A 13,741-nucleotide genomic window follows, 5' to 3' on the forward strand; every position below is an offset into this window, starting at 1 on the left:
TTGCTTTTTGTTTCATTTTTTTGCCCTTTGGGAGTGCTCATGTTAGTTCAACGAACCTTTTGGAGATATGGTTGCCTCCCTAACATAGATAAGATGTGTATGTATGAGCTTTTTCTCATCTTCATCTAGGAGTAGACATCAACTATGTGACGAGAAGAAAACTATCTACTTCTTGATGTGCTAATATATTCTAATATATTTCCTTGGAATACTCGTCATGTGTTTCTCCGATTCTATTTAAGTATGGATTTTTTGTGACTACACAACTATAGAGATCTAGTGGAGTAGTCTTCTAAGTAAGTAATATCTAAGTATACACACACACACACTCACATAAATCTATGCATGGTTTGGGTCCTCATGTGTGGGAAAATATACCAAGCTTACCAAGAGTTCTCAACCCATCTCCCAAACCAATAATATATGCCCTATGTATCATGAAAAGAAGCCTACCACTTCCCCATAGCTAGAGAATGCACAAGAGGTTTTCCATTGTAGGTACAAAAGATTGCAAGGATCTTCACACAATGACCTCTTTTTCAATGACCTTCAAGTCAATGTCTCCATCCTTCAACAATAACCCACCATTGGAAATTACCAATCAAGGGTACAAAGATGCCATAATCTTTCATAGCCTTGTCACCTACAACCAATAAAACCACAACAAAAAAGCATGCACCATCAACAAACACCACAAGGACTCCTCCAAGGATGACATACAAACATCCCTAGCATCCACATCTTTAGTGTAAGCTATAATGTCAATCCATTGTATAGGGTTAAGCATGGGATCTTGTTTCCCCATTTGGGGCTTTGTAGGTGTGCATTGGTGTTGCAGCTAAATATACCTATATAGGCAATAGTTGTGACTCACGCGTAGTTTAATGTGCACTTTACATATTATGATTCCCTATGCTCAGTGGTGAACCCTTACATGTAAGGCATCACAAGGGTGTGGTCATGAGATGTGCCTACATGTTGTACCTTTCTATTCTATAATGAATTGATTCCCTTATTGATACATTCTTTGTCCCTTTCTGTCGTGCCATTTTTGTGCCTTTTGACAATTTCCGCATGAAAGTCCTATGAAGGTCCCTTTCTGTCGTGCCATTTTTGTGCCTTTTGACAATTTCCGCATGAAAGTCCTATGAAGGTCCGAAACACTTGGATGCTTCCTCTTGGAAGCATAATAGGAGGGAGCAAAGTGGAGGAGGGAGAGAGGAGGGAAGGAGGGAGAAGCAAATAGAGAGAGAGAGAGAGAGAGAGAGAGAGAGAGAGAGAGAGAGAGAGAGAGGAAGGGGTGTCACAAGAAGTGTACTTTCCTCGCGATGTTGCTTCACGATAGCTTTGCGCTAAGGTGGATCAAGCTAGTTAGACACCAAATGGTGGAGGCCCACTTTGCAAGGGATTGGACATCCATAGTTATTTACACACCAGAGAGGACATGACTTTTTTCTGCCAGCTAAACAAGTGAATTCCTTGCCCACTTTTGGATGAGTCTCCCTTGCCCAATTTGTAAAGTGAGGAACATGGGTACACCTTTTGCATTTGCAACCAATCAAAAAAATTATAAATATATTATTTTTTTTACTTTTTTACAAAATGTATCTTTTTGATATATAAATGTGCTCATATTCACGTCCTGATTCAAAAATTGCATGTTCACACTTTGGACAAGAGTTGGGTGTTCGTAATCATGTGTGAGGAGCCTTAGTACCTTAGTTTTTGGGCGTGTAGGCAGGCATGGCTTTAGGTTCCGGTAATAAACGGGAGCAGCCTGAACATTACTCTGTGTTTTGGCTTTCAACTACAGGATTTAACGTATTGTTCTCTTCCAAGTGTGTATGTGCGTGGGTTCACTAAGGACCCACGCAGTAGGACGTGCAAGACATGCAGGCTGAAGGACGGCACACATTTCTTCTTCGTTTCCCCATGGCTGCGGTGTCTTCTTTTTTTTCTTCTTATTCTTTTCCTCCTTCGTCTTCTTCTTCTGTTTTCGGCATTCTTTCTTCGAACCTGTACAGAAACGCCTTTACGCAATCCGACAGCCTTCTTGCATTTACTCAGGTGGTGGCAAAGCTCAATTCTGCTCGGCCTTTAGGAACCAGGATTTTCTCCTGCAAAGATTCTCCCTCACGACGAAGCAGGACGAAACGGCAGCCGTTGAACTGGTGCCTTTCGCATGATCAAAACGTCTGGAATCTTTAACGTTTGTACAATATTCGGAGTAATCGAGGTCAAGCATTGCTCCTTTCGTCTCCTTCCTTGCTTCTCGATTGCTCAAAGACTGGCAAATAAGGTTGCAATTTGTTGCTTTCCACCGCAGGGGGATGTCTTCAATGAGAAGGCAGCAACTCGACGCCACATGCAGCTCTTTGCTCAACGAGCTGCAGGTTCGTCTCCTCTCACCAATATATCGTCCTTTGATGTTCATTACTTAAGCAGGCTTTTTGTAAGGCTTGAAATTTGAATTGAATGCACTACTTGTGCAGCTAATCTGGGATGAAGTTGGAGAAACAGAGGAAGACAGAGACCAGATGCTTTTGGAGGTTGAACAAGAGCGCGTGCAGGCCTATCGGAGGAAGGTGGATCAAGCGAATCGGTCACGAGCTCGAATGCACCAAATGTTAGCAGACATCCATTCCGATATAGTCGCCTTGGCTTCTGCACTCGGAGACCGGCCGCCCATGGCACAGGTACTTTAACCTCTCTCTTGTTGATCCTAGCAGCCTTGGAATTGTAGCAGGTCATATCTCCTTCCAAAAAGTGACACTAAAGCATTTGGACAGCTAGAGAAAAGAGGCTTCTCACTGAAGGAGCAGCTGGCACAACTAAAGCCACTTCTCGAAGACCTGAAAAGGAAACGAGAAGAACGTAAGAGGCAATTTGCTGAAATACGGGCACAAATTCAAAAGATCCAGCAGGAAATGTCTTCTCAAGGCATGGAAGCTCCAATAGGAAGTGCAGCAACACTTGTTGAGCAGGATCTATCCCAAGGGAAATTGGAGGAGTTGCAAGCACAGCTTTACGCTTTGCAGAAGGAGAAGGTTTGTATGTTAGTATCATGCCAGCGCTCCACATTGTTCCTCGTCTAGACTGAACCTGGAGAAACTTTGCTGGGATTGTGGCTAACGCCTTCTGCTTAATTATTTTCACTTCCAGAATGATCGACTTCACAGGGTCATGGAACACATTAACACGATTCATGACCTGTGCGCTGTTCTTGGTTGGGATTTTTTGAAGACCATAAGAGATGTTCATCCAAGTTTGGACGAGTCTCTTAGCAACCAAGGCAAGAGTGTCAGTAATGAAACTATTCTCTCTCTGAACAGTACTATAGAGTCTTTGAGGGAGGAAAAGAGGAGGAGAATGCAACAGGTCAGTTCAGGACACTGTGAATATAAGTTGGAGTGAATTATTTTGCATAGGAATCTGTAACTTTGTGAACTTGAGTTTCAAACAGGTACAAGATCTTGGTGCATCATTACTTGAACTTTGGAACTTGATGGACACCCCTGTGGAGGAGCAACATCAGTTCCAGCATGTGACATGTAACATTGCAGCTGCGGAGAATGAGGTGGTTGCTGCAGGTGCACTTTCTCAGGTGGTTATAGAGCAGGTCAGTTCCCATGTAATTTTATGAGGCTTCTTGTCCAAAAGGCTTGTGAAATTTTTAACACGAGGGAAACTTGATTGCCTTAGGCAGAGGCTGAAGTTGAAAGGTTAGAGCAGCTTAAATCCAGCAAGCTGAAAGAGTTGGTCCTGAAGAAATTCTGTGAGTTAGAGGAAATTTGTCGGAAGGCTCACATGGTTCCAGATGGAAATACAAGTCTTGAGACTACACTTGCGTCATTGGAATCCGGTGAGGTTGCCACTTCTTATGTCAAGCTCTTTTTAGCTACAGTAAGATGTCTTCAAATAAAACAGTTCTCATTTGCATTCTGGCCGTTAGGTATGGTGGACCCAGCTGCACTTCTTGCAAATATTGAGCAGCAGATAGGAACAGCAAAGGAAGAAGCCTTTAGCAGAAAGGACATCATGGAAAAGATAGAGAAGTGGATGAGTGCATGTGAGGAAGAAAGCTGGCTCGAAGAGTATAACAAGGTGAGTATAACAAGGTTAGTATTAAAGCATTGCTGAGAAAAGCTGTATAATTTCCACACTTTCTGCTCACTCTCCAAGGAACAGGATGAAAATAGGTACAATGCAACCAGAGGAGCACACTTGAACTTGAAGCGTGCTGAGAGAGCTCGTGCAACAGTTAACAGAATTCCAGGTGAGCAGAGACAGGTCATTGGTGTCGACATGCATCAATCTGTTATATTATTTGCACAGGTGCTTGCATGATGAGATTCACTTGTTCGACCTTTGCACTCATGTATGTTCATAGGTGTTTCTTTAAAGGCTTCAAGTTTTCTTGATTGAAATTGCGTTGTCAACAGCACTGGTTGATGCACTCATATCAAAAACTAAGGCGTGGGAGGATGAAAGGGGCAAACCTTTAATGTATGATGGGGTAATGTGTCTGATTTTGTTTTTACAAGTGTGCATTTTTTCTTATAATGATTTATTGGGTGATGTGTTTGATTTTGTTTTATGTTTTTATGACATAATTTTGTGCATCTTTCTCTCACGGTCTATACCTTGCCAGGGAAGGCTAATTTCAACCATAGAAGCATACAAAATACAACGGACAGAAAAAGAAGAAGAAAGAAAAAGGCTGAGGGTATGTGGAATGGTGTTTCTGATAGATGTGAATGTAGGTGATCAACTGGATAAGTTCATATTGTTTTGATTGGTGTTGTATGGTCTTTAAAATGTGATTGCAGGATCAAAGACGACTACAGGCGATAAATGAGCCAGAGTCTCTTTCTGGGGTAAGGCCAAACTCAAACAGCAGAACACCAGTGAAGAAAACTGTTCAAACATTGAGACCGAACGGTGCCAGTGTTCCAAGTAGCCGTAGGTTATCACTTGGGGGAGCTGTGCTGCAACAAGAAACTCCAGCAGTTTCAAGGTCAAATGGGACAACACCTGGGAGACTGGGAACACCAGCAGCTTTCAAGGATATCAGGTCAATAAAAACTACAACTCCAACCACAGCTAATAGGGTGCTCATTGAGGACGATGCTAGTCTATCCCCTACTGGTGAGATGGAAAGCACGTTGAGTGCATCTTCTCTACTTAGCTTTAGTTTTCTCCTACTGGTGGCGTTGAAACATATAACGTATATGTCCAACATTACTCTGATATTTTAATGTGCGCTCCACTGTCATAGTGATTTATATGGCAACACATCGCAAATATATTGCACTTGTTCTTGTATGCTTTCACCAAACTATGTCAAAGAGTAAAAGTTTTAGCAAGAAACATGCTGGTACACTCCCTTCACCAAGTAAATACCCAAAACTGTTCAAAAAAACAGCAAGTTGTACATCATTATTGCCTACCCCTAACCTTAAGTAGGATTTTTTTCACCCATCTTGCGTTAACTTTTGTATGTAACTTGAAAATTTTGCATAGGTAACGATCCTGCCACCAATCCATCAATTCCTGACACAGATTCAAACTCTATGCCTCGCCTGCCACTTTCTCCAGTACCCACCCTCATTGCTAAACCTAACACCAATGTGGTAGAAGAGATAAACAGCAAGGGCGGACACGTTCCATCTACTCCGGTGAAGGTCGTCCTCAATTTGATGAAGCATTCTTTACCTGCCACCCCACTTGGTCGACCGACTGCAGAAACTACATTGGATGAGGAAAATGATACTCCTCACAAACAGATAGACATTCCTGTATCTGTCAGTGGACTAAGCAGGCCAACAAAAGAAGTGCCTGTATATGAAGAAAATGGTCCTCCCTACAAGGAAAGCACTACTTTGAAAGCATCCTCCCAAAAGCAACATAACGATTCTCAGTTTCAGCCACCACAAGAATACTCATTTGAGGAAAGACGACTAGCATTTATTTTCCACCATGATTCACAGGTTAGCACATAGACAGACTGCAGATAAGAATGTCACAAGAAAGGCATTTTTGTCCATCTTAATTGTGGTTGGCACCTCTTCAAAATTTCTTAGAGCCAAATTCTGTTGGCATTCTGGTAGGGATTCATTTGTCTTACTCTGTACATTCAGAAAGCAACATACACCGTGTACAATCAAGCGGAGCATTCAAAGCTCATTGATACCTTCTCAGCATCTCAAAAGAATCTTCGTCTGGGCTCATATGTAAAGCAGCTGTGATTTATTGTGGTAATACTGGACGTTTGTAACATTGCATTGAATACTGAAGAAGTGTGTGAGTTCAATGATAGTCTCTGATGCTCTTTTGTGGTGTGGTGAATAAAGTGATTGCACAGTGGCACCTCATTTTTGCCTAGCCAATTTGCATTGGCATTTTGACAGAAATTCATTCTGTGCATTCAGAAATGTCACATACACCCTGTACAATCAAGTGGAACATACAGAGTTCTTTAATACCTTCTCAAAATTTGGAAAGGATCTTCATGTCTGCAGCTCATCTGTAAAGCAGCTGTTATCACTGTGGTGGTATGGGGCATTTGTTATGTTGCATTGAATACTGAAGTGTGTGAAACTCCCATTATGATTGGTACAGATGCAAGCCCTCTATGACATCTGCATTTGCAATTTTAGCATAGCATTTTTTGACGTGGTCTTTGCATCTTTCTTTGGAAGTGGATCGAGTCAATTGGACAACTTGTACAGCGTGAATGGAAAAGCAAATATATGCAATGGATATGAATGGATAGCATATCCATTAATTGTTGAGGTTTGGTTATTTGAAGACACAATTATGGTATGCCCAGTTTTGTCCTCTTGGTAGTTTGTGGAAGTGATGTGCACGAATATAAAGTAGCATTTTCAATTTGTATACAATGTATTTCATTATTTCTTTGAAATGCTAGTGCAGTGAGTACAATAGCATATACTTCTTCTTTTGTTGCTTGAGATGAATGGGGTACAAACAATATGTGCCTCTTATTTTGTTGTTTGAGATGAGCATGATTGTGAAAGATATGTGAAACCAGTTTTCCCTCTTGGAAAGGATGGTATTTTTTTGATTAAGCATTTAATTACAACAATCAACAAATAAATATAACTTAAAATGCGCAAATTGCCTTAATAATCTTGAACATTGGACACATTGTTGGTCCCAAAACTCTGGCGTCCCTTTTGGTATTTCTTTAATTTGATTGCTAATGGAATGAATACAAGTTCAGATTCACAATCTTCTTTGATGTTCCAAAAACAATCTTTGTTGTAGCAATAATCAACAATCAATTTGGGTCAATTGTCCCTTGATTTTTTATTTAGGACTTGGACAAATGGAATCACCAATTGGCCAAATGTTGTCCCAAAGTACAATGAATAGCTTGGTATTTGAATTCCTCGATAATTACACAAAGTTTAGGCATTGAATTGAGTGTATGATGCCCTCACCAATTGGCACAGGTCTTGAGGTGGTTGTCAAACCTTAATTTTTGCAAAAAATTAGGGTTTATAGTAGGGATCTCTCTATTGTCCATACCAAACTTGACTTAAATTTGCTCAAAATAGTTAAGAAACGCTAAGATCTCCTAAGAATGGGTTGGAGAAAGTGAGAGCCACGATCAGAGAAATTTGACTTTCTTCGTAAGAAAACTATAAATTTCGTCTTTTGTTTTCTCATATCTACATTTAATACATTCACCTACTCACAGACACCTTCAAAATGTTATCATATGATCAGCAAGGTTGTTGTCAACCCCTGGGAGGTGACTCCCTGCTATCCCTTGCTTATTGAGGCTTCCAGATGGTTATCTTCATGCAATAACAAATTGTTATTTTCTGATTAGAAAATGGATCAACTCCTCTCTCTCTCTTCCAAGTTGCAAACTAATTGAATGGCTAAGACCTAGTCTCAAATTTTTTTTCTCAATTTAAATGGGTTTCAATCATTTAATTAATTTTTAGAATTAAATAATCTTGAAAAGTAATTTCAATCCTTCTGACCCTACCCAAAATTAAATGTGTCCATCCATAATTAAATTGGTTAGGTTATTTACAATTTGAAGTGATTTCTAACCTCTATAGACACTTAAATTGACATTAATTAACTAATTAATTAATGCTAGTTCCTACTAGTGTCAGTACTTATTGGCCAAATAACTGTCATAGGGTCAAAACTAACACTTACTGGTTCCTAAAGCCCAGTTGACATAACTTATCATAATTTTTACCTTTAACATCCATTGCATTCTCAGGGTCCTTGGCTTGTTATCATGAAATAACTGCCATGTGCATCACATGTGCTAAACAACCTTATAGATTTGATTAATAACTTAATCAAATATTATCGATGAGATTAAAGCATCTCAAAATTTCATGTCGTCATGACAGACCTTCCCCTTGAAATCCCTACAGTTATTCTCAATTGCATTGCATTGTGCAAAAGAAAAAGTATACTGCACTAGAATTTCCATAAGACATCACACATTGTTGTCCAACCATGCTACATGCCCCAAACCTATTGAAAATTTCTAGCCAACACATACATAACATAAAGTTGAAAATCAATATAGAACTGTTGCTAGAAAATCATTGGATGTATCCATAACTTATATTTCTCAACTGTTCTAACTATCCACCATAGAAGCATCAATTCAACATAAACTATGGTTGAAACTATCAATGGCATTTAGTAACATGTTATGGAATCAATTGTAAACCATTAAAAACTGAGCATAATCTGATCACTTATTGATCTGAGAATTGATCACAAATTGCTACAAATATGATCACAAACTGATCACAGCCATTGTAAAAATTGACCAGCAACAATAAATGCAAAAACTAATGCAAAATTGATCCCAAAAGTGATAATAAACATTTCTCAAATTGATAAAAAACAAAGCTGAAATTGATTAGAATTTTTGCCTCAAAATCGATGCAAAATTCATGTCAAATTGATCATAAGCTAATGGAAAAGTATAGTTCTAGTATCCCAATAGAACTCATACTCATTTACATACATCTCACAGTGACTAGTACACTAAGTAGTGACCTCAATACCTTGGATGCATGCTACATACATGCGAGATCCACTATATACACAAGAGATGTCCACAACTGGCAAAGTGAAAGTGTTGTCTTCTCCTTGAGCATTAGGCAGTTGAACTTGACTGAGCCAACTAAAGTCGACTCTAACTAAAAGGCATCTAGCTAAAGCTACAACAACTGAGGATGGTCTACCAAGTTATCCTCTTCCATCCATTTGGTATCCATTGGTGAATAATTCTAAAATTTCACTAAGTATCTCTTAGAAACTTTACCTTTGATCTTTTTTTCCTTATATGCTAAAGTTTGCTTAGGTATCAAAATCTCATCCAACTCCTCAACCTCAAGCTAAATTTCAATGGACATATCCTCTAGCACATCACCATGAAAAGGCATCAACAAAGTGACATGAAAGGCATTGTGTATCTATTAATGTGGAGGTAGTTTCAGCTGATATGCTACATCACTTATCTTCTCCAACACCTGGACGAGCCCATAGTATCTCATGACAGGCCCATAATATCTCATACTCAACTTCAGATACAATTTTTCTTTTTCATTCATCCTTTTTAGACTTGCATTTTCAAAACAGAGCAATACATAATTACCCTCTACAAATTGTAAAGTATATCTGTGGTGACAATCAACTATCCTCTTTTGCTTTCCCTATGATCTCTGAAGTGCATACTTTATCTTTGCATAGGCTACATCTGAGTTTTCCACATAATGGTCAACCTCAATGATCTTATTCTCCTTGGTTTGCAAGATAGGTGGCACCTTCTTACCATCCTCAACCACCTTAAATGGAGCTTTATTAATGGAACTATGCATTGTGTTGTATAAGCAAACTCAACCAAGGGAAAATATTGCTCCCACTGTGCCTTGTGGTCTAAAATATAGCACCTCAAAAGATCTAACACTATGAAATTTTCTTTCTTAGACTGACCATCTATCTGCACATGGAAGTATGATGAAAATTTCAGTTTGCTAACCCCTTCCAAAATAAACTAGTTATCCGAGGGTCTCAATCATTAACACTTGACTCTAGCATACCATGATACTTAAAGATGTGCTGTAAAAATAATAATCCCATATGATCAACCTTTATTTTTTTTCTCACCGGAATGAAATGGGCTTGTTTGCCAAACTTGCAAATGATAGTCTATATCCCATCGTTCCCTCTAGGTGTCTTAGGAAGCTAAAAAATAAAGTCCATTGCAATGCTTTGCCAATGCCTATCTAGATTAGGCAAGGGCTGCAATAAACCTAGCATCTTTTGCCTATCATGCTTAATCTTTTGACATATGATGCATGTTCGGACAAATGATTCTATATCATGCCTCAAAGCTAGCCAATAAAAGAAATGCTCCACTACCTTGACCATGGTATCAATACCTATATGTTGTGCATACGGACGAGCATGACTTTTAGTGATAACTCTAGGTCTTAACTTCTTTGTGACACATAGTCGTCCGTACCTCATCAGAAATCCATCTCTTAGCACAAAGTGGTCATGCCTCTGGCCATTGCAAAGCTGATCATAAACATTAGCAAAGTCTGAATCAACAATATATTCCTCTTTCATGCTATCCAAATCAATGTAATAAACCATGCTGATGGTTGAAATTTGTGGCTTACGTGACATTGCATAAGCCACAAGATTCTTTTTACCATTAATATGTACAATCTGAAAATGAAACATAGAGGGAAAATTTGTCCATCTCATATGCTTCTAAAACTAGCCTTTCTTTTGTGGATAAGTGGTAATTCCCTGATTTCAACTTAGTTACAATAGCAACATTGATTACAAAACTGAGAAATGCAAATTAACTCACAATCTTTGATAATGGACACCATGTTGGCCCCAAAATTGGCACCCCTTCTTTCCGTATTTCTTTAACTTAATTGAAAAAGAAGTTGATGTACAATGGGATTTTTCCAATTCCTTTCAGTATTCCAACTCCCTTTGTTGTCCAAAATGACCAGCAAGTCTTCAATCTAATTTGCCCCTTGATTTGGGTAGTCAATTGGCCTTCACTCGCTTTGATGAAGATGGAAAATGCCCCAAATTTATTGATTTGCTATTCCCTCCACTTGAATTTGATAGAAAACAGCTTCAACCTTGTTGAATCCAAGTCTTGGAGCCTCTAATTTTTGGCACACTTCTTGAGGTTGCTGTTGCTAAACCCTAATTTCGGTTCTATAGATTAGGGTTTACAATAGAGAAATCTAAAATTTCTCAGCCTTTGGTGATCTCAATGATATAATCTTTGGAGAAAGGTTGTAGAAAGGTTGGGAGATGAGAGAGAATGTTGAGGAGAGAGAAAATTTAGACTTTTTTCACAAAGAGCTAAAGAAAATAAATAATTTACTATTGCTACCTATCAAACAGCCATGGAACCTGTCACCTATAGCTTATGACCACCATACAAACTGCTACCCCCTCTTGTATGATGTCATTTACACCAGAAGGACCTTGGGTTGCTATCATCTACTCTTGGAGGACTCCAACAAACTAATGTCACATGCTGTAGGACTGATCCATGGTGGCTCTACAAATCGCATGAGCAGCCTCCCCTTGCTCTCTTATAGCCTCCTTCTCTCTCACATGTTGAGATATTTGCAATCACACCTACTATGGCCTCTTTGTATGAGGAAGTTCTGGGTTTAGGACATGCAGGCTGTAAGAATCCCATATGCACAGAGAGGAAAAATTGCTACCCATCTAGCAACTATAAAGCAATGTACTTGACTACCACTTTGTATGTGGAATGAATACAATGTCATGATACTTTGTATGTGGAATGAATACAATGTCATGATGCTTTGTACTTTCAGCTAAGTGTCTTGTCTTTGTCAGTCCTACACAAGATTGCGTTTATGAGTCCAAGATTCCATCTTGGAACCTGATTCACTTGTGTAACATGTCAAGTCTTATTTATGCCATCATGGGTTCACTCCATACCTTTGATCCACCATAGCCACTGCCATGCTCTAGATTTGCGTCTTTTGACATGGTATCAGAGCCCATTCGGGCATGGCATGATTGCCTTCTCTACTCTCTCAATCCCTCTTAACCTCAAGTTAGTTCAATGATCTTATCCCTCAACTCATCTCCACTTGCTCCACCTTGGTAGCCATAGCCAGGTCTGCACCCATCTTCCTTCAAGCTTCTATAACTTTCTCTATAGGGCATATCTCTCCAAGATTCCTTTTGAAGACTTATTCCTTAACTCCCAAGGTTTCCTTGTATCACATCAATCCATGATATTTGGCTATCTGGAGCTTAGCATTGTCACTTCTGTCAGTTGTTGTGCCATAACCTCAGTTTGTGGTCTGTAGGACATACCCTTCATGGAGTACTTGGATCTCTCTCCATAGGAAATATCTTTATAGGAATCCTTCTAAGGATATCTTTCTAACATGAAGGTGCTCCCTCTTGTAGCCTTAAAGCCTGACATTACTGCTCAACCAGGTTGACATTATGAAAATTCATGATTGCTGTCAAAATTGCGCCCGTTCACGTTCTCTAGCTTTGCGCGTCATGAATCGGCAACGACTTGGACGATTAGCATAGGGATTTTATAGAGCATAAAGAGAACTTCATTTCCATAAATTTTTTTCCAAAATGATCCTCTATAGCTCCTACAATCAGTGAAAAACCAGGCCTGGGTCAAAACGCTAATCCATGAAGCCATAGCCAAGTTTCACTAAAGCTTCAAATTTCTTCATTTTCTCACACCTCTTGGCACACTCAAGCTCATACCACTCTGAACTAAGTAATCACTTAGTGTTTAGCAAATATTTCATCAACCAATCATCAAGATTGGGAAGATTTGGAGAAATCAAAGCTCAACGGGACAACATCATTGCTACTACAAGTCTCAAGCTCTTCAATTTCTCACTTTTTCAATCAAGTAGAGTTCCTATCATTCAAGATCTACTACAACACTCAGTCTTCCAGCAAATATTTAATTGATTTACCATCAAGGAGGGGTTTCAAGCTGAAGGGGTAACATCAAACACCAAGCAACAAGAATCATCATCTTCAAAACCATAGTATCTTTTGATACTACATAGTGGGATTGCCACTGCCCCATCACTTGTACTTGTTCGCACATTCAAGAATCAATTCACTACTGATTTATCTCAGATTTGAAGCTGATTTTCAATGACAAACATGAAGTTTTTCATGAAGATGCCATTCATAAAGAGAAGTGCAATCATTTTTACTCACTTATACCACATAGAAGATGCACTTGCTCTACTTGCACGGAAAAATGGAGTTGTGAGCATTCAAATGCCATCAATGTATTCATTTGAAGAACTTGAAGACATGCCTACTACCTTGGAGAAATTAGTCATTTCCACTGCCTCAAAGGCAATGATATCTTTGCTTGAGGAGGACATGGACATGAAGACTAGTGCAAGCAAAGAAGACCATGAAGAAAAGGACCAAAAGAGCAAAGTGAAGAACAAGTACAAGATAAAAAAGAATAAGCTGGACTACATTGACAAGAAGAACTACAATAAATTGAATAACTATGCAAAAAAGAAATGCTAAAAACTGCAAGGACCTGATGGTCCTTGACCCAAAATTTTATGAGACTTTTTAGCCTTGTAATGCCTAGCCCAAATGCCTTTATCATAAGCTTGTAAACTCCTCATGTAGCCTTTTA

The 13,741-nt window shown here is 39.2% G+C and overlaps 1 protein-coding gene across 4 annotated transcripts; it reads left to right on the plus strand.

Moving 5' to 3' along the window:
* Positions 1–1,722: 1,722 nt before the first annotated feature.
* LOC148018506 (65-kDa microtubule-associated protein 1-like) lies at positions 1,723–6,463 on the plus strand. Of its 4 annotated transcripts, XM_087662097.1 has the most exons (14): positions 1,725–1,941; positions 2,068–2,236; positions 2,327–2,393; positions 2,493–2,696; positions 2,790–3,047; positions 3,163–3,378; positions 3,464–3,619; positions 3,703–3,862; positions 3,953–4,104; positions 4,189–4,276; positions 4,443–4,516; positions 4,652–4,726; positions 4,830–5,148; positions 5,524–6,462. In XM_087662097.1, exons 3-14 carry the CDS (start codon positions 2,331–2,333, stop codon positions 6,000–6,002), a joined length of 2,244 nt encoding a protein of 747 aa, XP_087518223.1. In that variant the 5' UTR covers positions 1,725–1,941; positions 2,068–2,236; positions 2,327–2,330; the 3' UTR covers positions 6,003–6,462. The 4 variants fall into 4 exon arrangements, with proteins under 4 accessions (XP_087518225.1, XP_087518223.1, XP_087518222.1 ...); XM_087662099.1 differs by having other exon boundaries at positions 1,723–2,236; positions 4,830–5,074; positions 5,524–5,658; XM_087662096.1 differs by having other exon boundaries at positions 1,725–2,236.
* The last annotated feature ends 7,278 nt before the right edge of the window (positions 6,464–13,741 follow it).

This window comes from Lygodium microphyllum, chromosome 21 (assembly GCF_053477565.2).
Source record: "Lygodium microphyllum isolate KBCC chromosome 21, Lygodium_microphyllum_v1.1.10, whole genome shotgun sequence".
NCBI classification, from domain to species: Eukaryota; Viridiplantae; Streptophyta; class Polypodiopsida; order Schizaeales; family Lygodiaceae; genus Lygodium; species Lygodium microphyllum.

Coding starts and splice junctions, on each gene's coding strand:
- LOC148018506 (XM_087662096.1), top strand. CDS start 2,331: ATGTCTTCAATGAGAAGGCAGCAACTCGACGCCACATGCAGCTCTTTG. Junction 2,697..2,789: donor ACCGGCCGCCCATGGCACAG/GTACTTTAACCT, acceptor GCATTTGGACAG/CTAGAGAAAAGAGGCTTCTC. Junction 4,277..4,442: donor AACAGTTAACAGAATTCCAG/GTGAGCAGAGAC, acceptor CGTTGTCAACAG/CACTGGTTGATGCACTCATA.